The 27,555-nt window shown below is 38.2% G+C and overlaps 1 protein-coding gene across 5 annotated transcripts in view; it reads right to left on the bottom strand.

Annotated features, from left to right (window-relative positions):
• Positions 1 to 27,555, bottom strand: part of SHANK2 (SH3 and multiple ankyrin repeat domains 2) — a 331,195-nt gene that overhangs the window by 139,941 nt on the left and 163,699 nt on the right. For all 5 annotated transcript variants that reach the window (XM_075425300.1, XM_075425301.1, XM_075425304.1 and 2 more), the window contains one exon: positions 17,361 to 17,436. In XM_075425300.1, coding sequence (XP_075281415.1) covers positions 17,361 to 17,436 — 76 coding nt within the window. The remainder of the gene's footprint in view (positions 1 to 17,360; positions 17,437 to 27,555) is intronic.

Genomic DNA, 27,555 nt, shown 5'->3' with positions numbered 1-27,555 from the left:
CATTTACTCACTAGGAGAAGGGGACCTGCAATAATCTTACGGCACGAGCAGCTTAAAGTTGTTTAAAGCAATCACAGAAAGCAAATTGATTCTCTACACACACCCCAGTGCTGCAGAGCTAAGAACTAGCAGCAAGAAAAGGATAGAAAACATACACACACAAGCAAACTGAGCTTGCAACCTCCACACCCATCTCCCAGCAAATTTTCTTTGCATCACTGAGAGAAGGGGGGCGGGGGGGGGAGAAGTTTAACCTCTGACTGTTTGCAATACCGCTTTCTGTTTGCTTTGCCATGACAGAGTTCCCTTCTCTCAGTGTCAGACTGGACCTCTTCGCTGACGACATGCTGAAGGTCTGTTCATAGTCTACCTGGTCTTGGCAGGCAAAGGGGTGCCAAATGTAAAAGTAGGTCAAAATTTCTCACAATGAGCTTTCTTGGCAGCATTTTTTTGATCCTGAAGGTGTTGTAAATACTTCGCAACAGAATGCATACAGGGTGCAGCCACCAGTGACAAATAAAGGCGACTTTATAGTACAAACTTGTCCAGAGGTCTGAGCTCAAGCAAGAGGAAGAGGCATTTCTTCACAGATGGTTTGAGTACAGTGTACAGCTCTACATGAGGCTGAACAGTCCCTACCATCTGTGATATGCCAAATTTCAGTAGGTAAAATCCTTAAAGTCCATTTCTGCCCCATCTCAAACTGAAATTAAACAGTGTCCATTTCAGAGACGAGTTTTCAGAATATTACTAGTTCCATATTATGGTAATAAAATGAGTAATTGTAAAATCAATAGCTCATTACTTAAACAGGGCACACATTACTTTGACTTTGGGCTGTGTAAGTCCAAGATTTATTGCATACAAAGTTAAATGCAAAATACATCCTATCAAGTGCAGAATATTTCTGCATGAAGTACAATCATAAATATAAAAACTTCAGGCCAAAAAAAAGTCAGTCTAAAATCGCTTTTGCTTTATGCAAATACTACATATTAGAAAACATACTTGTCCATCAGTTCATGTGTCTCCTCTAACACTTTAAGTTCAAGAATTGTGCAGAGCTGTCAGAATTTCCACAATTTTACAGACTTGCCAATGGAGAAAGAGAAATAAAGAGATTTACGCACGGTCAGACACCTGACATTGACACTCAGCACTGTTATATTCAACATAACAACCATCATTTCTGTAGACTTCTCAAGACAGCAAGAATTTCTACTTTGTTAACAGCCCATTAAAATGATACTTGAGGAAAGAATTAGAATTGTGAAGTCCTTCATGAAGACTGTTATGAAGAAAATAAAGGTTAAAGCACAAGTTCCTGATGGAGGCAAAACCATGAAACCTAGCTTCCATTTCACAACTAGAATAACTACACCTTATCCTAAAGCATGACTTACTCCAGAAGTTAAAATACTAATTTACAGAGATAGAAACTATCAGGACAATAGAATACGTTTAGGCAAGCTGTACTGCATCTATCATTGCTGATTACAATCTGAAAAATAGCATGTAGAGTACACTCCACTGGAAATGATTATCATTATCTGGAAAAAAAAAGAAAAAAGGCTATTTCGTATTTTATCAATCTCTCGCTGAGGAGGAGAAAAAATGAATTTAAATGGGAATTATTTTCCTGACTCTCTCCGATCATGCATCCCCTATAAAAGGCAAGTCTAACCTCTTCAGATGTAATAAACTGGACTACAACCTGCCAAGGCAGAAAAGTTATCTAATAGACCACACATGAGATTCAAACAGTCCACAAACCCTTCAGTCAGATGGCTTGCTTTATCCTTGAGTGAGAAGTTATTCTCTGCAAGTTCACTTTTTTTAGTTGGCCAAGTAAATCCAAATCTCTTCATTAGATCCTTTTTATCTCCTCTCCTCAGTACTCTTGCAGTTTCAATCTTTTTGAAAGATCTACTGAATTCACAGCTAGCTACATGTTAGAAGGATCAATTCACAGCCTAAGAATAAAGGAAATTCCTTTTTTATACTTTTCCAGATGGAACAAAACAATATCTAAACCATTCCATAAATTTATACACAAAGTCTGAAAGCAGTCGCACTAATTCCTTTCAGGTGAAGATAGTCAATTTATCGTGGTTACTTTCAAGGTCATAGAAGGGCATTTGGGAAATCTATTCAAGAGGAGGTCTTTACTGCATGTTTTGAAAGTCAGTCCCCGTTAAAAGCACGTAAAGAATATTCTCTCAGAATAGTTCCCTTTTCTTGGGAAGTTACCTGTCCTGATACCATATAAAATGGAAATTATGTCTACAGCAAATCTTATTGTAAGATATAACAAGACTTCCAGTGGAAGAACACTTTCTGTCATTGCTGAAAGGGGACAACCTTACTATTTACAGTCATCTACTCTAATGACTCCAGGAAAATTGGCTAATCCTAGTAATGCAGGCCTTCAAGATTAATGAAGGCTCTGTATGTGGTTCCTCAAGTTTCCCAGGCATTGATCATCCAGCTGTAGGTTTTACAGAAGAGCTTTCAAACTCTTGCATAAAATGTGGATGAGCAATTACTTGTTCAAGAGGTATTAGTTACACCAGTGAGTATGGTTCCTTGCACAACAAATTGGAAAATACACAGATGGTCCCTGCCTAACCACTGACAACCCAGACAGAAACAGCAAGATGTAGTCAACCGTATATTCAAACTCATAGTAACCTCTCTGTAATATGTTGCTGTCACACGCAGAGATTCCCTAACATGATGACGTCTTTCATTGCATTGCAATGGAAATTGTCTTGTTTGGTAAATATACGATGCAACTTTGAACAAGAAGAGGTTATTATGCTGAAGAATAATTCACAAGCCAAAGCTACTGCCTTTGATATAATCTTTTCATAGTTTCTCATGATAACATTCTGAATAATTTAATAATAATTAATAATTTCCAGTTTTCAGACAAACCTGTTCTATCATTTTTTAAAATGTGCATTTGCTTTCTATATTTTGCTTTTTTCAACTACTTATTCCCACTTCCTTTAGAACGTATACTTATCTGGAAGTTTATAGTAAGATGTGTTTGGGAGGAGGGCAGTAAGAAAATACTTTAAAATAGATTGTTGATAAGTACCTCAACATTATATTCAAAGAAGACACAACCTGTCTTTAGAACAGAAATACTGGGGAATGGTTAAATTTAAGTTGCTAAACTCCTTATTAGGTAGCTGAAGATAGAGTACAATGATGGTACAATAATTAAAATATGACAGAGAAGTGACGAACAGAATCATATAGAAGAACAAAAACCACAGGATCACCCTTTCTGCTCTTCAGTATCTGAGGCCAAGAGATTCTCACAATTAGCTATCGAAGTAAAAACATTGTTTCCCTTCTTTGCAGTGTTTGACTTTCCCCTTTCTTCTGTTTACCCCAAAACCCATCAAAATCGCTTGTAGGAACTCACAGATCTAATTCTTTCTCATTTCTTCAAAAAGGGTACTGGGGCACAGGCCTACATTTTCTTCCATTGCTGTTTCCCCAAACAATGAATTCATTCTCATGATCCAGAATTCTCACATCAGTACAACATCCACTGTGAAAATGTAATCAGATGAATTAGAGGTCATATGTGGAGGTAACAAAGCTGTCCATCCATAACAGCTAATATAGTTCTCAAAATACCCTTCAGTGTCTTCAAGCTAGTTACATTGGAGAATAAGCATTATTTCGTCAGAAATTCACATTGACAGTGACTCCAAGTCATTTTGTTATTTCACAAAAAAACAATTGCAAAAATCAGGGCTGCATATGGATATGCAGGATGGAATAAAATGCTTAGTACTACCTATGGATTCCAGCTTCACAGGTGCTCTGAGGAAACTACAACATCCAATAACTGTATCTTTACCAGCACTTCCAACAGTTGGTTGTGCGTCAATGCCTTACTGGCACAGCTGGCACTCAAGCAAAAAATCAGAGAAGGAAAAAAAGACCACCCCTACCCCCCTTGTACTATTGTTCTTTCTGGGTTTATTTCTGGCAAATATCTTCAAATTGCAATAGAAAGGACATATTCTAATTTCTCCTCAGCAAAGTTTACATTCCCTCCATGGCTGAATGGCTAACTCGGCACAGTCAAGTCTTCCTCAGCTGGCTAAGCTCAGGCCAAGTAAAGGAATGGGAAAGGAAGAGAGGATGCTTCAGCAATACTCCTATATACTTCCGATATTTATATATTTGTCTTTCCAATATCCTGTATCAATGCTGTTTCTACAGAGTTCAGTAAACATCCTGTAGAGATCTTGGATCATGAGAAAAGCAAGGCTGCATATTTTCCATTGAAATTCATTTGTTGATGAAAGAGGCACATGCCAAACCGTAGCATGCCATGAAAGACATTTATATATTCCCTAATTCCTACATTGCACAGGCCTATATTGCATTGTGAGGAAATTACAGAGTACAGTAAAACTGACTGGGCATATAACTTCTTCCACTTAAAAAGGTGTTTCATTCACACTTTTAAATCAAGTAATCAAGCTGTCTTAGCTGTCTTTACTGGATTTTGAATACTTGATACCCTTGGTAAAAAAATGAACAGTTCTTCACTAAGTTACCAAAACTACCACTATCGGTCATCCAGTGATTCAATAACAATTAGGAAGTTAGAAAGACTGTGCTACTTTTTCCAGCTCTGTGATTGACAGAGCTGCCCAAAAGATTAACCATAATTATAAAGAAACAACCTATGTCAAAGAAAATAACAGTGCTACATACTTCAAGGAATTTATGATCTAAAACAATAAAAAGAAATACAGGTTTTCAAAAAGAAACATTAAATTTTATGACACAAGTGCAAATAAGTTACAAAATTTCTGTATGTAGGACCAAGGAGAAACTTGCTCCCTCTATGTATGTATATCAGTCCACATTCTTTTTATCTAGCCTTTAATTATACTTACTATCATATTCCTCTGAGTGCAGGAGAAGGGAGTAGGTAATGTACAGTAATACTCAAATCAGTTGATTTGGATAGTACTACTATTGGGTGTTTTCACCGTAAGTTGCTGAAACTGTAACCACTAAACTAACACATCAATACAGCAAAACAGTCAAACAACTTCCTGCAAATATAAATCATCCAGCAAAAGCCTGACTTTATATTATCCAGAAATCTCAGGATAGGATATGAAGGAAAAAAAAGTCAATGGTAAAGCCATGATCCTGTATATATAGGATACATATGTACCTACACGTATGGATATATGGACACCCATATATGAATATGTATACAGACTATATATACACACACAATATAATGAGTATATGTAGTCTCTTTTAAGAGAAATGTTTTTATTCTCTTGCATCTGCACTGGTAGGGAGAAAACAAAAAAGCATGGTGGGGCGAGGAGGGTGGCAAAGCGAGCTTAAAAAGAGAAAAGCTTCATTCCGCTAAATTAATTAATTTCATTTGTATTTGAAAAATAAACAGTCAATTCAAGTACCACACAATGACAATGTGAAAACTAAACATGAAACATTTAGGCAGGTGTCCTTCTAGTGTAGAACATGAGAGTTTTATAAGGCAGAGTCCTTCAAACCAGCTCACGCAGATGTTCCATCAATCACATTAGTATTTTGGGCTACAGCACACTCCACTTCTACCTGACACTTAGGAGCAATTATCAGTTGTAATTATCAAGCATTTGAGCAATCTAAGCCTGCACTATGAAAATATTAATATTCATTGCTCATGCTATGAGCCTTGAACAAACAGACTGTACAAACACATACATATGTTTAGGTAACTAGAATATTTATTCACCTTATTTCTTAGGTTTGTATTTTTCTACCCCAAACCAGCTGCAGTTCCAGCCCCCGCTACTGCCACCAAACCACACAGAAATAGGAATTTTCTCCCTAAGCTTCTTAACATATAAAGTATTTACACAAAAGGAATAATAACAATAGTTATTAATAACAACACTGCTTTTCTATGCAAGTTTTTTTTAATCAATAGCTTTCCAAATGTCTTTGCTAAAGGTGGTCAGTATTATCACAGGCAACCAGAGTACCAAGAAAAAGAATGCGTTCAAGGTTAGCAAATAGGACATGTAACACAGGTAGAACCAGGGAAGTAAATCCAGATCTCAGAAAATGGTATCAGTGTATAAAAACATAACTGCATATAACAGTAAAGATTTTCTTCAGCTGATGCAGCTTGTGAACTAGTTCATAAAGCTTGCTAATCAATCTCTATGCTTATCGCAGAGTTGGCATACTTCAGACAGGACTTTGAATTCTTTCCTTCCCTTTTCAGAAAGAGCCAGTGGACCATATGCACAACCATGCTGGGCTGGACACGTGGCAGTCCTTGGAGCCCTACACCCTCTCTTTGCAAAAGGTCAAAAGCAGGGAAGGGTGTAAGACATGGATAAGCACCTTTGGTGACTCCCCAAAGGACTCCACCAGCTCCCAACCAAGCTCTGTTACTTGCTCCTTGTCTAAACTGAAAGACATAGTACACTGTACTCTCTTCTTCTTGTATAGTTTTGTCATCATGTCTTGGCACGGGCATATTCCATGATACAATACAGGAGATTATATCTGCCTTCCTCAGGATCTCAATTTGTGTTTCTAGAATACCTTTTAGTCACACATTCAGTTAAAAAAAAAAAGTTTTATTAACACTTCTAAGATGTGTTACAAGTCCCTTAAGGTAGTGGTTTGACATTGCAGGTCTTTGTAACATTTATTAAATTCACTATACATTTCAGTATCATAACTTGATTTGCTCACTTAGCCATTCAGAAAGTCTAAACACACTAAAGGCTAAACATCAATAAATCATGAAACTGGGGAAAGAGACCGGTGATTTCACAACTTGTGATAACCCTGAGTTTCAAATTAGTTTTAAGGCACCCCTCAGGGTGTCCATCACACCGTTTCCTACGACAAGCAGGTGGAATTACTGTCCTCCTGTCCTGCATTTCTTGGAAACTAAATACAGCTCTAACCACAAGAAGTCTGAGTAACCCTGACTGCTCATTTCAGCTTCACAGACGTATTTCACTTCAAATTCTACATTGTACAAAGTGTATAGTGCTTTTATCACCAGTGTTCAAATTCCTGTAACATTTTATGATACTTTAGTATAAGGCATGTTACAAGCAAGTTTCAAGTTCTGTCTCACAAGTGAGGTATTAACAAAGGCATAGAGGAAAGTTTTTCTGAAAGCACTTTCCCACTTTATTTTTTTCCAAGAGCTTTAAAAACACAGTATAGAGTGAGAAACTTTAATTTTCTAGGATTTTACTGAAAACAAATCAAGAGGTGGCTCCAATTAAGAGTTTAATTTGCACATCTCCCTTTAAAAATCCTGACTAATCACCGTATCGTTTTACAATCTCATTAACATCAAAAAGGAGGTGGCATCGCTACCTTTTTTCTGAAGTATAGCCTCCCCTCTCTCCATTTCTCTAATTACACTAAGCCATTGAGTTACTTTAAGCCTACTCCAAATTTTGTTTCCTTATCTGCAAGCGAGCTTGAGAAATGTCCATCTTAACAGCTTTCTTGTCTAACAGTATCTTAATTTTAAGCAATTTTGTCAAAGCATGGCCAGCTTAGCCCATAGCTTCGGTAGCAACAAACATCACTGACTTTATAGATACCAGCTGATGAAGAGAGAGACTTCTGCTTTGCTTAAATCGGCAGTTACCTTTCTTAATTAAGTGAATGTTGAACTGGAATCTTTCCTTACTGCCCCCTCTCCTTTGACATTCAGCTACAGCTCGCTGGTTGCACTGATGTGTAATTTCTGGAATTATGAAGCTTTTATTTTGTAAGTACTGGAGACGGTGTAAAAATTTAGGTTTATCATTTCAATTCAATTGAGTGACTAACCTAAGATGCTCAGAGTTTAATTTTAAGTGTCTTTCAGACTTTATGATGTCTGAAGTGTTTACAGTAGAGGTATAAACCACCTCTATTATAGCTACAGATCTGACAGTGCTACACTATCAGTCTTTGGAAATGCTAGTTTTCAGGGCCACACCATCTACTCAGTATCGGCCCTAGTTTTCAATTAAAGCATTAAACTGTTAATTCCGCGACCTGTTATCTGTGCCCAACATGCTCTTTTTTTATTTAAACACAGAGAAATTAGAAGACACATTTTTGCCACCAAATGTTTCAGTGAAATGCTTATCCACTAAAGCAAACCTTTTGTTGATATACTTTAATCTAAATTAAGCCTTTGTTAGACATTAGTTCTCCAGAATATGAGATGAAATGTTACGTCAGAGAGAGCAGACACCCCTAGCAATATCACCAGCTATTCAGTCGGTACATCTGCCAATCATTCAAACCTAACATCCCCACCAGAACGCCAGAACCTCTGAGGACAGAGACAGCACCTGTCTCTTGGCTCAGTGAAAGAATAACAGTTTCCAAAAGACCTGGATAAAGAATTGCTCTATCCGTCAGGTTCTTGGCATCCACCAGCAATAAGTCAAAGCAGTCTAACACACATGGGACTCAAGCCCAGACCTTCTTTATTCCAGGTGAACACCCTGACACCAGCTATTGCTTGCTCTTTAGCAGGTCCCTCTGTGTAGGGTTTGACTCCACCCAGCTGATAAAGAAATACCACTCCAGCACATCTGTTTGTCCCAACACAAAACCAGACCTCCTCCTCCCATCAATCTTACATTTTGCACAATGGAAGAGCTTTCTAGTGACCAGTTTTACCTAGAGCATGAAAACCAACCCTGTAGATCAAATTCTGGAAATGCAAAAAATATTCATGAAAATGTGTCTGGAAAGGGGGGGGAGGTGTTATTTCAATCATTCATTGCTCCGACTGGAGGAAAGCCCACAATGCGAGCTCAACAGTTATTTGTTCCTTTTGGCCTGCCAAAACTTAAAAATGCATCACTTATAATCACAGGCACCATATGTCACCTTTTGCTCATCTAGTGATTAGGTGAGAGGAAGGCAGCCAAAGGTGTAGTGGGGCAGGGAATTAAAGGTCACATAGAGGAAGCTAAGTCATCACAGTGGAGGCTAGGACACAGGATTGTAAAACACTAATTGATAGAAACTTCTTCGAAAAGAACTCATTCTTCTTTCCCTTGAAAAACAAACATTTTAATCTTCTATTTTCCTCTGCTCTACGCTTGCATCTAATTACGTGGCTCCTGTTTCTAACTAACCTGGAATCACACCCTCACAATCTTTTCTTGTCCTGACCTTCTGTCATTTCCACTCATTTTTCCTTTTTTTTTTAAATTTTATTATATTCTCTATTCTAATTTAGAAACCTTTATTTCTCCCCATGCACAGGACACAGGCTGCCGCTTTCTGCTCTGACATTTAGAGCCATCCTGTCCTCCAGCATCCGGCTGGAGGAGTTGCAGAGAAAATACTGTTGAGTTTGAGAGCATCCGCTGCTGTGCAGGAGATGGCACATCCACCACATCATGGCCCTTGCAGTCAGCATCTTCTGTACCCATAGTCAGGTTTTCACCAGCACTAGAGGTGGATCTTTCAAGTTTTTCAGAAAGATTATGTTAATTCTCAGTTTGGGAAGGGGTATATACATTTTTTTTTTTTAAACTTTGGTCTTGGAAACTCTTGGTCTGTCTTTGCTAACACTTCATCTCTAAAAATTTAGGCAAACACCTAGCCCAGAAAATGTCTGACAAATTTGAATCACTAGATGCAAAACCGTTCATTGCTAAAAGCAGGATCTTACTGAAGCATTTTAAAGAAACTTCACTGTTAAGACAGCAAACAACTTAAAAATGCACTTACAAGTTCATGGAAACTCTTTCCCTTGCTGTATAGTTTTGCATGTTCCTGCAAATTCATTATTATTGCAAATCTGTTAATTGTATTAGGCTAATATTGCGTCTTCATGCAATTATACTACAGATTTCAATGAAGAGATACTACAGTTCAGATATACACACACCCCCCCCCTTTTACCTCCTATTTTAGCAATTGCTTTAAATATTTTCCGCAGTCACCGACATAAAACGCTCAGTTATGGCAGCACACAACAGCAGGGGAGGCAAAGTGCAAAGTTGTTTATTAGCAAGTAAGATCATTTTCATTAGAAATTAAATCACTGTAAATTAAAAACTTCGCATTTTACATCTCTACCTGTTCCAACAAATCTACAATGCCTTAATTATGGCTTAAACATATACGTAATTTTCCAAATTGTATTATATTCTTCAAGTTAATGAGGCACAAGGTATTAAAAATGAGCTACCCTTGTCTTTTTGCCTCACACATTAAGAGCAGTTCAGCACTATCAGACCATTACACTCACAGTAAACGAATTAATTCAGAACAGGCATCAGGCAAGCCCAACAAAATATCTTTCGAAATAAGGTAACACCACACACACACAAAACATTTTATACACATCGCTTTCCATTATTTCATTGGTGCGGATTGTTCCCTATGCCTACAAGAACCAAGAGCATCACATATGCAGAGATCTTAAATCATTAAAATCTCAATGAGCATTCAGATGTAACAATATCGCTATATCACATGGATATATCTATGTAAGTATTTTGTATATATTACATTATATATACATTACAACTATGAGCATACTCAGACAATTTTGCTACTATCTCCCGGACAAAAACTGAGCTATGTACATATGCAAAAAAGTTAAAATACTACTGTTTTTACTTCTTTCCACCAGAGAAATGGAAACCAAGAATTGTGCCTGCAGCTAAGAACAACTTACTATCAGTGTATCAATCCCAGAATAAAGTAACAAAAATAATGCATTTATTGTTAAGGATGAACAGCATCCATTTTAATGTCTTTACTCCACTTCCTGCAAAAGATCAACTGAACTGTACAAACTTCGCAGAAAGGATTAGTACAGTGGAACTGGTGCCATCCAACAGAAAACAACAAAAAAATACAGTTACGTCAGTTCAGAAAGACCTATTCTCTACGTGATGATACTTCTCTCGGTGTCTCCCTCACTGTTCTGCAGGCCCAGGGAGAACCAGCATGAAAATGTGGCAAGCAGGAGACCAAAAAATAACACCGGCTCTTCTACATTCCTTCAATGTTTGTAAAGAATCGTTTGCCAGGATTTAACAGATTGCTGCTGATGGCTGCACAAAAGCCAGCCGCACGCAGAAGGACGTATGCTAGATTCACCGCAAGACGGAAATGGGACCACTGCTAAGCCGTAACCAGGAACGGGTCCCTCAGCTCCCTGACGAGCATCACATGCCTCATGACTTGCAATGACCAGAACTCTTCATAACATTTCCATCCATTTTAAATCTATATTTAACGTGATGAAGAATTGCTTTTTTCCAGACGGAAGATAATCTATTTACGTAAAATATACATATGAAACCAGATATCAAACTGGATGAAAGTATTTATGCCTCAAATGGAGAGTTTCCACTAAAAAAAAGTGTAATTACTGTGTAACACACCTAATGCTTAAACTATTAAGACAGCATCATTTACATCACAACTTTGGGATAAAGGCTGAGGCGCTCAACAGGCAGATTCTGCAGGTTACAAAACAAAAAAATAAAAAGCACTACCCAGCGTGCTGAATTACAGTGGCAAACAGCTTCAGCTGTGCCAGAGAGTCTCTCTGAGCTGTCTAGGATTAAAGCTGGTACTGCTCTAACCGACGGTGCAGATGACAACATCAACAGGGAATTGCTGGGGTACACAGCCAAGAAGAGTCTCTCATTTCTGTTAAGTGTTTGTATGTAAATTGGCTTTTGAGGCGTTGCTTCTGTCAGCGTTGCTTCTGTCAGCTTCTACGCTCAGGAGACAGGGATGCTGCCACCTGACTCCAAGTAGGGACATTCAGGTTAATGACTAAAGCTTTTAATTAAGCTTTCTTACACATACCTCCCAGGCTACACAATTCAATTTTCCTCTTTTTCTTCATCCACAAAAATAGAACTAAAAGCAGAAGGCAAATCAATTTGGTCCTGTCATTAACTTTGTGACAACAAGCCTTTGAAAAAGGTTATTTATTATTACATCCTCTCCTGTGAGCTTCTTAATACTGTTGTAGCCATAGGATATCAAGAAAAGGCACCAAGAAAACTTCACCCATGCAGTGATTAGTACCAGCTACAGTGGTTAGAAAAAAACAAAAAGACGTGAAAGTCGATTGTACTGTGAAGAAAGGGAAGACACAGAATAGGCAGGAGATCTTACATTTCTATTGCATACTTCATAATTGCATTGAAGTTGGCATTCAACTATGCTATTGACTTTTGCTACTTCTCTGCTGGAGGTAGGAGGGACATGACGCAATTAATGCAGCAGTAAGTTTCCAAATCCATTAAGGCAACTGGATCATGTTTTCCACCAAAATAAGTTTGTAATCTTTACATAGTACCAAAATTGCTCATATTATTTATGCCTCCAGAGTATGAAAACTAAGTTACCGCTTTATCATCAGTCATATCACATTTAAAAAGATGCTAACATTTTACATTTGAAATTAAACAACTAATTTCACATATTTGAATTTGATAACTTAACTTTGTCCTCTCTGATTTTCCTGACTGAACAATTCACTGTCCTATCTTGAGAGAAATACTCCATTCCCTCACTTCAGTTAAAAAGCAGATAAAAATTAATCATTTCTAAAGACTTATTTTAAATTTTTTTAAAAAAGAAACATTTTTTTTTTAAATTACAACATCCATTATATGCCTTGGCAATAATTTCTGTTATTAAACTGGAATGCAACCTTGATGAAATAACTAATTTCAGAATTACAATTTTCTCTGAATTAAAGGTAGTCCTGAATCTTAACTAGACTTCTGAAGAATATTAAGAATGCTTTGGAAGTTTTTGGTTTGCTGGTCACAATATTGCCCATCCAGCCCAAACAAACATGTTTCCTAACAAACTCAATGGGATCAGCTCTCAGAAACACTGTCCCATGGTTGTCTTGACCACTGCTGACCAGAAATACAGGGAAGACACAAAACTCCAGAGATGTCAAAGCAGTCTTACATTATCTCCTCACAACTTTGTTTATATATCTGCTCTTTAGGACAAAGGGTAATGGTTTTAAATTAAAAGAGGGTAGATTCAGACTAGATACAAGGAAGAAATTTTTTACAGTGAGGGTGGTGAAGCCCTGGCACAGGCTCCCCATGGAGGTGGTCGATGCCCCATCCCTGAAAACACTCAAGGCCAAGTTGGACGGGGCTCTGAGCAACCTGATCTGCTTGAAGATGTCCCTGTTCATCGCAGGGGGGTTGGACTAACTGGCCTCTAAAAGTCCCTTCCAACCCAAACTATTATGTGATTCTATTCCATAATTCTACGATTTTTCCTTGCCTCCTTTCTGCTCCTCTGTGTGGCACTAGGGCATGTCACGCAAGTACAGCCTCCCGTCTCCCGGGGTCTCAGCCCAGAGGTGCTGCCTGCTTCCTCCGTCTGGAGAGGCAGATGGACTTTGCCCGTTCCACTTCCTACCTCAGCTTTCAGAGCTGCAGCCCGAGACAAATGTCCAGGGATGTGTATTTACTCCTGTTTGTTCAATAAGAGCTCCTGTTAGTGTAAGAAACTTTACCTTCTCCGACACATATGCCATTGCAACAAAGCCTATCTTTCCCTTCAACATCTGTCCATCTACATCAGATTAAAGGCAAATGACTGAAAGTAACTAATTCTTCAAAGCTTTTAATAAAATAGTAAAGGAATCCGTGTAAAGGAATGTCAGCAGTAGCAGCGCATGACAGCTGTAAAAGACAGCATCATTTTTGCATAACAGAATTAATGTCTCCCATCTGCATTTAAAGCAGATAATACATTAGACCTGGTAGTTTCACTATTATATTTGTGTGATATTTAATGACTATTCGTACTGGCAGCAAGTCTCACTGCCTTTCTACATATTGGTAAGTATACTACCCATTTTCCTGAAGTATTTATATATGGATAACTGATCTCTTATGCAAAAGCTGAAATAGGATTTAATGAACCTCCATTGCTCAAGCTGCACATTTTCCTAAAGATGAAAAATGCCATGTACAATGTATTTTCCTGCATGTGAATAAGCCCATTAATATAGATTTCTGAACAGAGCGTTTCTAACTCAGCAATTTTTGCCATTTGGGAGGGGGAAGGAAAAAGAGAAGGCAGCAGCCACTTCCCCTCACTCCCCCACATCATCTCCAGAAAGGAACTGGATCGGCTTTGAGAATACTTTTGTTTCAAAGCTCTTCACATTACATCAGCACAATTGCCTTCTAACAAGTGTTTATTAAAACTTAACTGCAAGCAGTTCAATCTGTTTTACTATATTCTTTCCCTACTTTGATAGGAAATGATAACAGAGAAAGTAATCAAAGCATTACAGTTTTGAAAATACCAGCAATTGCTGTTAAGTTTGACATCTTGCTTGCATCTTAATTCCCCTCCTGAAGAAGCCAATGCGAGGAATTAAATCTGTACATACTAAACAAGACATACTAATCTCCAGTCAGATTCTTAAATGCAAATTCTTTTTATTTACAGCAATACATAAGTACCAGGAAAATTACCATTTAGATGTAAAAAAAGCTGATTTGCAGCCTCCATCAAGTATCTGAAATGCAACTTTGTGTACTATTGTAGTTTTAGGGCAGCAAGTCCTTGAATTCTATTTTGTTTAGGAAAAAAGTATCAGAACAGTGTGTCACTATACGTCATCTTTGTAAAGGATGAAAAAGGAAGTTTACCTTTCATCATGGTGTATGTCCTCTGTAAATACATGGTTATAGTAAGTTGTTATATGTGTCTCTGAGAAACAAGTTTTTTCTTTTCAAGCAACTAACTAGGGTTTGGAAACTTAGACACCAAAAACATGTTTTTAGTTTTCCTAGTGTTATTTTACAAAGATCTTAAAATTACCGTACTTTTCTCTACTTAAACGTGGGTTAAGCAAGTCTTTCCACTGTATTTCTGAGAATTTCCCATTAATTCTACCCTCTCCTATCCTTCCCTCTCAATTTCCACTAACACTTTTCAAGATGAGTCCACTGGGTTTCAGATTCTCTGTTGAAACTACCCTTAAGCTTTCTTCAAAACTTTGCTTTACTCAGAAGCTGTCAGGAAAGCTTTGTTGCTTTCCCTCTTACTGCCCAGACAATTAATAGATATCAATGCCAGAGTGAGGAACAATTGCAGACTTACTTCACACCTAATTTCTCAATAATAAGGCTGTACAAAAACTATACTTTTATCTGATAAACTCTCCTGCTCAGCTGTAGTCCTGAATCAGGTAATCTACATTTTTTGTGACCTTTGCTGTCACACTGCACAATCCCAACAATTTAAGAGGAAGAAAACAACCCAATTAAAATATAAACCACCTCCCCCCTCAAAAAAAAAAAACATCTCACACACTTTTTGTGACTTCCCAAAAGCAGAGAGTATAATCCATTCATCCCCAACAGCTCACTGGTTAGAGGACATACTTGAGCACCACTTTGATGAGGTTCAAGCCTTTGGTCTGAATATGGCTTTTGGCCTCCTGCTTTCAAAATAACCTCTCTAAACAGCAGGGTGCTGCCTATTTCAGAAAGCCAGATGGCACTGCTCCCACCCAATAATGGACCTGAATTTTCTTGGGAAAAGGACAATAAAAAATCCAAAGGCTTTAGAATCAATAGCTCCCCCACCTGCACAAAAAACCAAACCAAACCAAACAAATCAAAACAATAAAAAAGGTTTTGATAGAAGTGACATTTTCAAATGAAAAAATCTTTTGTTAGAAAGGAGTAGGTTTCCAAGTAGGACTACTTGGTATCTCTGAGGCAACATGCTGTGGGTACAGCTTTTAGTTTTACAGGAACAATCCTATCCGTAAGCACTGAAATACAAAGACAAGGCTATGAAATTTTATAGAATAACGATCAATACAAGCATGTTGCGAAAAGCCAGCTCTGCTCACTGGAAATGCAACTAGTAACCAGTTAGCTTGCTCTGCAGAACAGCTACATGTTTCCCAGTACAGATAACAGCCTCTCTCAGCAACTTCATCATTATTAGGCTACTCAGTCAACCACATTGTTGTCCAACAGTGCAAAGCTTTGGTAATTTGGCTGATCATGGCAGGGGAATATGCAAGATGTTGAAATGGGGTTTCTCTATTCCTCAGTCACAGCAGTAAGAGTTGATGCCCTATAGCACACCATATACAGTAACAGGAAGATCAGAGCCTCCAAGATGGGATGACTGTAGCCAACTCACAAGCCTGTGGTTCCCACCGTGTCACCAAACCTTCCCTCTTCATCCAACATTGCAACACTTTCAAATCACAAGTCAAGAGACTGAAGAATTACATATTTTTCAAATGTTTATAGGCTGCATGCAGCAGACAACCAGCAGGCCCCCTGCCTTTCAGAGCTCCACACACCGACCATTAGGAAGACAGAAGGACATCTTGGGTATCCAAACTACTTCAGCTGACTCCAACTCCACCCTCTCCCCAGATTGTTTAACCGGCATAGCAACTATGCATGACCCTCAGGACAAGGGTTAAGACTACATAATAAAATCAACAGTTGCCACATTTTCTTTCCCATTTTTAAAAAATAGTGTGCTACATGAAATTCTACCATCATACTTTACCCACTTCAGAATTCTTATCCTACAAAAAAGGTGTTTTTCTTGAAAACCAAAAAAAAAAACCCCAAGCTGTAGTAAAACAGTCAGAAGAGTGTAATGATTCCAGTAAGCCACAACAATTTTCTCAGAAAGCCACTAAAAGCTAACTGAGGTTCTGCATTTTAAGAATCATTCTGTCTACCAGAAGTTGGCTCTATGTCTAATGTACATGTATGCAGGAGAAGAACCCGCTTAAAATCAGCAGAAACTACAAATAAAAAATTATAACTTATAATTTCTAAATTCCTCATTTCTAACAGCCTAATTTCTACTTAGAATCTAAGATACCATTCAGAACAACAAGTCACAACATTTTATTTTAGTTTTCTTGTCAGCAAGTATAATTCTGTGAATAGATATAGAAAGCCTGATCTTGTGAAGCACCCAACAACTTAAGTGGTCCTTGACTGTAGAAGCAGCTGGAGCATAACTGCTTCTGTGAAACGCTGATCTCTTCTACCACTCATGAAAACAAAGTAGTGATACTCACTACTTCATTACTCCCTATTTTTGTAGGCCCACTCCATATGAAAAAAGTAAGTAACCTGTGACAAAAAACAGTTTAGATATAGAATGATATCAAGAAGCTCTGTTTAGTAATCTGCTTCCCTCTTCTCCTTAAAAGTCTAAACCAAAAGCAACAATTAAATAAAAGCCTGTTTTGTAAACAGATTGCGACCGAAAAGAAAAATTCTTACCTTGAAGCATCAAAGCTGTCATAGGATCCAACTGTGTAGTGTCTAAACAGTTTCTTTGTTCTATCTGTTCGTGTTTCTGCACAAAGAAAGAGAACTTTTAATAACACTCCTGTATTTCTTAATCAAGTGCTGTTTTAACTTGCAGTTTCAAAGCGGATTTTCTGCTATATATGAATAAATGAAAACTTAACAGTACTTCATAGAACCACACAATCACAGAGCAGTTGCCATCGGAAGGGACCTCTGGAGGTCGTCTTTTCCAATCCTCTGCTCCAGCAGGACCACCTACAGCTCCTTGCCCAGGACTGTGTCCAGATGGCTTCTGAATATCTCTAAGGAGGGAGACTCCATCGTCTCCCTGGCCAATCTATTCCAGTGCTCAGCCCCCCTCACAGTAAAAAAGTGCTTCTTTATGTTCCTTTACAGTGAATTAACACAGTTTCAAGGTATTTTGAAAAAAAAAATCTATTTTAGATTTCAGAAATTCTTATATCATATGCATCAAGTGAATAAGCAGAACTTCTTGTAGATCATGTATCATATCATTTACAAGTTTTAAAGTTCCACCCACATTCTGAGTGGCAAAACCTTTCAAGTCCAATCTTTGGCTCTTTTATAGCTTGGTCTAAGAGGCAAAATACAAGAAGAAAAAAAGAAGTAAACCCAGCAACACATTTTGGAACGGTTAGAAAAATAGCCGAAAGAATGCAAAACAGTATTTTTTGTTTAAACACACATACACACACAAAAATAGAGTTATTTCTATGTTTTTATTAGGCATATGGAGAACAGAGTAGGGGGAAAAGTAGCTGCCCACATTCATCACCATCAATCAAATCTCACAGGAAATAGTGCCATGAAACTTGTACTACCATTCCATAGCAAAAGCAAACAATCCAAACAACTGGGGGATATGGGGTGACACAAAAGTGCTTCGTTTAGAACCACTTCTATAGAACAACAGACAACAAATCTAAACATCTCTCCTCCTCTAGTACTGGAAAGACTCTCTCTCATTTACTGCTTTCAGTGGGTACCTACAGGAGCCCCAGTAAATCAAGCGTGTGGGAAAGATGCAGATGCTACTCCAGCATCTGGTTGCTTCAGTTTGCACAGCAAAGAGCCTCATCTAAAAGCCTTTCACTGAAAGGCTATCACTGTATGTGTATACATGTATATAAAAATAGATATATAAAAATTACACTTCCAGGGAATGACAAAAGGACTGTAGAGGATGTAGGTAATTCATTGTCACATTCGTCTTCTTCAAAATGACAAGGAAACATACACAAGTTTACCTCCAAAGAGGCATTCAAAGAAAGTAAAACTTTAACAGAAAAGAGAGTCAGGAACATTCTTTGGTACCTTTACATGCTACAATAATTGTTGTTCCAGTGTATCAATTTTACAAGTCTTACTCAGCCTTTACCACAATAATATGGTAGTGTATTCATTTTTTTCTCAGATGACTATCCTTAGTGCAGCCCCTTTTTATACAGCTTCTTCATTCAAGGGAATATAATTATGTAGAAACTGTATTTTCTGAGACAGGAAAAAGTCTTGCCTAAATACATCTTGGTCCTCAAATGCAATCACATTCAGTTAGGCTAACAGACATCAAAAATCAAATTGAAGAGTTTCTGGTTTAGCTTGTGACCATGAAATTCTCATCTGCATGGCTGAGGAATTTTTCACTGAAGGACAGCCTGACTCCATCCAAACAGATTTTCATTAGTTCTCCAAGCTAGACACAGCCCTCAAGGTACACCATCTCCATGTCATAATTTTTAAGGACGTTAAAAATTACTGTGAGAGGTAGTGCTGTCAGATGACCAAGTGCTAGTTTGCAGAGAGAAAAAATATATCAGTGCAGGATGACAGGCTTTAAACATGGCCAAGGAGCACACTGCAGAAGAAAGAACTGGGAGGCAGACTTTGGGAAACAGGGTTGACAGAATGCATCTTTCCTTGCTTTAACCAGTACAGCTGACATATAACTGGATCGTGCCCCCAGCTGGAGACATAAATTCAAATACCTATGTAATACAGAGGAATTATGGCTGAAAACATAGGTGCAGGTTGCTGCTGGCTAAGAGTTAGCAAGTTATTTCTTCATAGCAGTGCACCAATTTGCAAGACACAAGAAAAGCAATACTAGGAAAAAACAGAAATACACACATTTATAGAAATTTTGTGGAGACTAGTCAGCCTCCTTCCTAAAGGATGGCCAAAGAGGGAAAAAAATCTCTATTATGAGTCTTACTTCTTAGTTTTGTATAGGCTTATTTCACCCCTTTGTCATGCACCTACAACCTATATTTTCTGCCAAAGAAGCCTTACCTTTATTCCCAGTTCCAGCTCCTACGGCCCTTACCTCCCGAACACCCAAAAAGGACCCAGCTTGCTCCAGGGCTCACCTAGCACCTACCCAGACACAACCAAAGCTCAGCCAGCCAGCACGTTAGCTGCAGGGCTGGAGGACAACACGCTGTCTTTCACAGAGTAAGAGCTGTAAGTGTAGTGAGCAGCAACAGTACCCAAGGCTACATGACAGCTGCTCCAAGAGATCTGGCTTTGAAGTAGCTCACTGTATGACTGTACCTCTTAACATGCTGTAAGGGGTTCAGTGAATTTTATGGGTCATGCCTTTGTTGCTGAGTTTAGAAATTTAGCTTCAAAATCCAGTGCCCCACTGTGATGTGGAATAAAGAGACCTGCATGAATTGCAGTCTGTTCCAAATCGAGCAACATTCTTTTTCACACCATTCTAAAAATCATATTAATATCAAGAGATATATTCAAAACAAACACAGAAAAGCATAAACCTGGATTCCACTTAAGTGTTTACCACTGGCCTGTTTTCAGAATTCACCTACAAATAACTAAAAGAACAAAGTATGATGAAGAATATCTTGGAAATCTTAAAGCCACTGCTTGAGCCTTCAGGAGCCAGATGTTTCTTCTGCAGAAACTGTTTTATATAGCATAATATTTCAGTGTTATTAATGAATACAAAGTGGGTGGGAGGAACGGAAAAGCGCAGTAAGACTGATAGCTTTGTTCACCTACTTTGTATCGCAAAGCCAGCATTCTGCAGCTGCAGCTTGTATCTGCTCCCCGTCTCTCCCACCCCTCTACTTTTCCCCACTTCTTTGTGCGCGATCGTATTCACAGAGTTTATTTGGGAAACCACTAGCCTTACAAACCCCTGGACTCCAGGCTAAGTGGTCTGTTTCCCAGGCTGCTGTGTAAGCTCTTTAATTACCCTCTTTCCCTAACCTCTGACCCAGATTCCAGTCTGTCCTATTACGCAGCATAAGTACAGACATGCAAAGGGGGAAGAAGAGGCAGAAGGATCAGGAATTTGCCATCATACTGACTACTGCGGGTGTGTGTGTGGGGGAAAGCCGTACTTAAAGTTTCCTTTCTTTAATTTGACTAAAGAATACAAAGAACCTATAGGCAATTCTTTAACAAATGCTCTTCTGAATTCAAGACATACATAGCATAACACTATTATAATAGCACCAAGGGGTTAGTTCCAGGTTTCACTGGATTTTTACCCATTCTTATGTCCCCAGGTTTTCTGAAGAACAGCATTTCTAACCAGAGGGCTTTAGAGCAAGTTAGGACCTAAGACTAAAAACTCTTATCATCACCTATGGAGTCTTTACCCGCAGAATTCTTAAAGGATTTCTTTTTTAACTTGGTTGCAGGTGGATTAGGAAGACTAGCAAGAAGATATAGACAAGAAAGTCTAGAAAAACATTATTTAGCAGTGTATATATTACCGCATTATTACTGAGAAGAAGATCTGTCACCACAGATGAAAAGTCAACGCACCAGTTTGGATCAGTTCATACCTTATTCTAGCAGGGAGAACAGAATACCATTGTTTGCAAAAATGGTACAGGTTCCTTTACACTGACAGAAAAAAAGAACATTGGTATATTATTGGAAATTCCTAGATTTCTTGAGAAGCCCCTATTTTACTAGAGTTACTCCACTATGTTTTTTTCCACTATCTGTAGTTGGTTAGAAGACTTTTTCTTTACAGGCCTTCTGCCCTTTCCAGGTTACAGCAATAGGACATACCTGCGCATGAAGCATCAGAATAAAGGTCATAGCTAACAACTCAGCTCTCAAAGTAATGTGCTGCTGTTCACAGAGTAAAAACCATTTATGTTAAAAGGAAGGCCCCCTCTACAACTACTGAAATTATTTTCCATAAGAACACAACGTCACCATAAAGCTCCCCAATTTCTGCTAAAAAAGAAAACAGAAAAAAACCCAACCCAAACCACCTAAGAGATTTTATTCACATCAATTAATATGCCATCTAAGAGCAATGTGAGCCCTAGTATGATGAGAGCCATAGAAGAGTCTGCAAGGAACAAAATAATGTGGCAGGTTTTTTCCTGGTCCATTCTCCACTGAAGCTAATGCAGTCGCAGTGGAAATCAACTATTTGCACTGTGCAATGGCAACAGAAGTAATAAAGCCCTAGCTTTTTCTTTATAAGAATCATTTATTGCTGCAGACATTTCAGTAAGCAACAGACTCAAACCCTGCCATTCCAGAATGTAATTTACAGGGTTCGAAGAAAGGTGAAGATTGAGAAGATGCGGGTGAAAAACATTGTCCTTCTCTTCTTCCACATTAGAGGAGTGATGGCTTTCCTCAACCGAGAAATATGTATACGGCTTCCCCGTAGCTTCGCTGTGTTCGCCTCATAACTGACCACAGGACTCCAACAGCACCTGCAGGCATTATCAAAAGCTGAAAAATCACTGACATGAAAAGCAAGAAATAAAATTTGGATTCTAATCCACAAAGACAGGTAACTCCATTCTTGCTCTCTTTCTTCAGTGATTAGCACATAACTATTGTAGGCATGTTACAACAGACTACCCTATTACCACAGTGACACTATTATTTGTAGTAGATTGCTTACATATTTGATATTGTTTGGATGAGTAAAGAACTAGGGGGGAAAAATCCCAAAGTAACTGTCTTCATTCCTTTTATTCATCCTCCTGCTCTTCGCAGGGTATTTCAGCAGTCGTGTTTCCTAGGAAACTGCGAGGGGTTGCTCTGCCAGTGGGTATGTTGTCAGACTGCTTGCCAGCACTCTGGGAAGGGTTTAGAGGGATCGACACATTCATAGGATGAACAAAGGAAATAAAAGTCTAACAGCTTAATTTCTGTGTGATATTGGAGAGTCAACACAGAGCAGCAGATACCTCCCAAATATCACTGATTGTTAAAGGTAAAGTCAGGTTATACTGCTACTCCAACCTAGTTACTGCACTTCTTACGCTAACAGAATGTAAGAAATGGTTTCAGCCTATTTTAAGCCAATTTCCAGCATGAAGAAATAAGTCTGCACATTATGAAATGCTTTTTCAACACAAATATTTAAAAAAAAAATAATCAAAACTCAGAGCTAGAGTCCCTCCCTTTGCTCTTCAGCTGGGCACAGTAAATTCAACAATTTAGCACTATCCCGAAACATGAAGCTTTTCTGTCTTCCATCGTCCCCACTGACATCTCCGAGAGATGTTTCACTAATGCAAAAGATAGTTACAGATGTTCTTTGCTAAAAGAGGTTCAGGTACAACACTGTGCACGTGTCTGATGGTAAGCAACACCCAACAGCTGTTGGAGGACAAGGCTTTCACCGTGCACCTTCTCCTTCCTGTGGAAAAAATGCTTTTGCAACTATGTGTGTTGGGGTTTGGAACAAAAGTTATTCAAAGCTCTGAATCGAACTCAGTCTAAAATTCTTTGATACTACCAGGTACACAGATAATACATAAAGTTCATAGAAGTTCACAATTCAAGTGTACTTGTGCTAGCCATTATCTGTATACTTCTTTTGCAACAAGACAGTGTACCTATCTTCTGAGCCTTTCTAAAACTGATCCAACAGTAACATAAAAAATTTTGACCCTACAAAAAAAAAAAAAAGAAGTGTATGGGATTGAAAACATCACTAAGAAGAGCATTTATTTTTCTATGCCAAGTATGTGTACATTAAAAATATTTGCCATACTAAATGATGCCAAATTATCTCTACTGTAGAGGAAGCAACAAGGAAAGAGATAGCAGGTTTGCTAGTAAAATCGTGTCTCAAAAAAAATCTAACTTAAAGTGGATGTTCTTATCCTAAAACTTACGTAGCACCTAGCATCTATTAAATAAATTAAGCACATCATTGCATCAGAGGTCCATGCTGCTGTGGGATAACCAATACCATACTATGTGCATGTCAGAAAAGTGCTATTTTATCTGACCAGATTAACAAAAGACAGACAGAGCTTAAGCACCTGCTTGCTTCACACAAAGGCCATAGGCTACAAATTCACAGCGTTACTGTCAAATCGCAGCATAACTAAAGCTTTGTAAAGCGTTGACTAAGGTGATAATGTAATATACAGTATGTGTGAAATGATGTATTAAGGAAATAAATGTCACATTTAGCAAGCCAGAAGCATTTTTTCACTGAAGAGTCACCCCAATCCTTCCTTTCTGTGTGTTGTAAACCTAACTTTCACATCTTTACTGATTTAACTCACTACTAGCTCAGCAGGCATTTTGCTTTCAAGTAACAAGTGATTTTCTTGATAACAGACGCACTATGAACTTTACTCCAGAAAAGAATTAAATTAAAAGAAAAAAAAAAATCTTCTTCCTACCACATACTGTGAAGTCTCAATAAGGTTTTCAGTAAAATCTCTATTTTCCTTACTCCCTTTCCTCCTTAGAAAACAGAGATTCATCACAACTGGGATTTTCCATAAAATATGGTACATTAAAATTCTGGTAAGTGAGAAGGTTTTACAGGCCTGTAACACAATTGTTTGACATAATATTCCATATTTCTTTCTTTCTTTGAGCAGTCATTTCAGCCATAAAAAAGATTAAGTTTGGGGATCCTCCTCCTAACCAAGCAGAGTAGGATCTTGGATTCTAAACATCTGTACAAAATATGTAAGAATGTGATCGAGAAATATAAATGGAATTTCTCTCTAACTTTGATCACAGGATCCTTGTTTTTTTAAGAACAGTTGTTGCAATGAAGTGATCAGAGCATTAGTTCCTCCTATGTGCTGTCTTTAAAGTCTGAACTAGGCTTTCCCTCCCTCCTGAAAATTAATATGTATAATTATGCAGCTGGAATGAATAAGGAATTCATAAGATTTGCAGGCAACAATGCAACTACAGCCTGCTTCTGTTAAAGGGGTATTCCAACTCATAAAACTGAAATCTGCAGGTATGTATCACCAAAGAATAGAGAAGAAAATACAATTATCTTTTTCATATCTTTACAAATATGAAGTAATAACACTGTTGCTTCATTAGAAGACATAAATCATGAGGATCAAGAAAAAAGAAATATATGATGAAGGCATAAATTGTAAACTAATGAAACCTTTAATTCATAATTCACTTTTCTTTTTAAGCATGTAGATGATTTTTTAAAATCCTAGTGTTCAGCTGATGTGGTGCTCTCAACCAATTTTTCTTTCATTTGAACCTGAGAAACAGCAACTCTTCTGTGGTTTTTTTTTTTTCCAGATTTGAAAATAGGCATAAAAAATATCTCAAGGTGGACTCCTTGACTGGAATAGCAAATCCTTGGATGTCCCCCTGCCTTTCTTTTGTCCTTCCTTGCTAACTCCTATTTAAAAAAAAAAAAAAAGAAAGGAAGTCTGATGTTGATTCCCTTCTGCATCCTCAGAGAAAGATTAGCTGAAATATAGTGATTTAGCTTACTCACAAAGGATGCTGAAATGGCTGATCAATGTAGCGAATCAGCAAGTTTGTTTGCAACAGAAACCTTAATAACTGAAATATGCAAGTTAGATCTACTAGAGAGGCAGTTAGGGAAGAGCACTGGTTTCCCAGCTCATTAGTTTCCCTTTAATTTATCAAAAAGCTCACTTATACCTGAAAAACACAGCAAGCAGTTGTTGAAACATTTGCTTCTTATTCTCTAACACTGAATCAGGCTTACGAGCTGAATAGGAGGAAATCAGTATTCTTTTAGCAAGTTTATCACCTGTGTATACAACTCTGTTTCGAAAGTTTAAATCTGACTGGAAACCTACCTTCATCTGCTTGTCTTTTCGTCTTATGAAGAAGCAGAGTTATATGCGCATTGAAATCGAGGCAAATCTCTTAAGGTAGATTTTATCTCAGAACTAGGTCTTCCCTGTGTTAGGCAGACTGTTGTTAATCTGTTTGCAGAGCAGGCACAGCAGACAACTTATTCTTGAATAGTTCTTCCCTTATTTGCAGAATATTTCCAAAATGCGGTAGTGAGCACTTGATCTTTCCCTACGAAGCTCTCCTGGTGGGCTGCTCCAGGCCCATGCTCCCTCTGCCCCTCGTTTACAACCCCTCTGCAGCAGCAGAGTTGATTACCCTACTGCAGATGGTGCAAGGCAGCCTTGTGTCCATGGTCTCAGCTGAAATGGGGGATTAAATTACTCAGTGTCTGGAACAGACGCAAACATGGGTCTGGGTGATGTCTTCAAAAGAAGACAGTCGGGAGAGGAAGTATTCTCCCCCCCCCCAATTTATTAGGCTTTACAGACTTTGTTGCTTGTAAGGAGATGGATGTTGACCTGGGCTGGTAACAGACCTCAGAGATTCCAGCAACCAAGCATGGAGTTGGTCCATTTGTACACAGTGCGATCATCGCTGAAACACGCAGTTTTTACAAAACCAGGTCCAAAACAAAGCAACTTCAATGCACTTTGCTTAACTCTTTACTGTGGACTGGCTATACCTAGTGTATATGTTACAAAACCCAGTTCTCATCATCATTTCTAAATTGCTCCTGAACATGTATATAAAGACATCTTGTTGTTCCAGTTGAGTCAGAAGAAAGAAATCCTGATTGGCTGCCTGCTGGCAGTATCATCTGTTGCAAATATTACTTTTCCTGAAGGTCAGGTTGCTTTCTTCAACTGCAAAGCTCAGGTGGTGTGACATTACAAGTCTTTGGAACTGTAGTACAAGTGTTTGTAACCGTAACATCTCATTTAATACTTTCCTTCTTTCCTGCAAATATTCTAGTGAATGACTGCAGCGTTCTCATTGATAGCAGCAACACAACCAAAATGATGGCCGGTAACACAGGGCAGGAGTTAGGTGACACTTGGCTTAACAGTTTGCTTAAGAGTGGGATTTTATTCTTCACAGTCAGTAGATGCTAACTTTGCAGCCCCCAGCTTGCAATGCTTTTGCACATTCTTAACTTCATGCAAACACTAATTTCCAGTATTTCAGCAGCTGTCACTCATTTTAAGTCAAGAATACATGTCTGTGAGCAGCAAGGACCATCTGAAGCCACAAACTCCAACACTGCAAACAGAGACAATCTGACAACATGCTTACAGGTGGGAGCAAAGTTGAGACTTCGCAGAATTCATTTCTGGTACGCTAACACAATGTTCAGTTTATCTATATTTCTACTTATGGCCCTAAAAAAAAAAAAAAGCACGAACAAAAATAAACCTCCAACCACTCACAGGGAAGAAGGTGCTTTAGCTCTCCATACCCAACCTAAAAAAACTAAAAAAAAAAAAAAAAAAAAAAAGAAATCCAAGTAGTATTTTGAAACTTGACATCTATTTCACTAATTAAATACTATTTTTCTTACAGTTACCACTACTCCCTTTCTGCTCTAGCAGAATTTGTTTACTTCTGCTAAAGAGATGAAGTTCTGCAGCTCTAAGCCAACACAAAGCCACATGAAACTGGATCACTACAGCCAACCATAGGGAAGGTGCCAGAAGCAACTCCATGGAAAGTTTCCTGCAAACATTCAAGAAGTGACAATAAGTGCCCTATTGCAGGTATCCTCAGATGCCACAGAACAAGAAGAAAACATCAGAATAGCCTTCTAATTTCAGTCAGTTCTAGTTATTAGAGTGCCAGCTTTGGTATTTATTTTCTGATGAGAAATGACACAACAGAAACCATTCTAATCAATCATTTTCACGTGGTTATACATCTACCACAAGTACCTGAACAGCAATCTAATAGAAATACTCATTTCAATATTATTACGGAGTAGCAGACAATTTTCAGTGACTTTGCCTTAAATTTAGGGAAATTCCACTAGTTTGTGAAGGAACTCTGTTTGCTTGTGTGGCAGGAGCTGTGGTCTAGTCTGCATAAC

The sequence above is a fragment of the Opisthocomus hoazin genome, chromosome 7, assembly GCF_030867145.1.
Source record: "Opisthocomus hoazin isolate bOpiHoa1 chromosome 7, bOpiHoa1.hap1, whole genome shotgun sequence".
In the NCBI taxonomy this organism is placed as follows: Eukaryota; Metazoa; Chordata; class Aves; order Opisthocomiformes; family Opisthocomidae; genus Opisthocomus; species Opisthocomus hoazin.
Note: the sequence above shows the minus strand (reverse complement) of the source record. Positions and strands in the feature narration are given on the sequence as shown.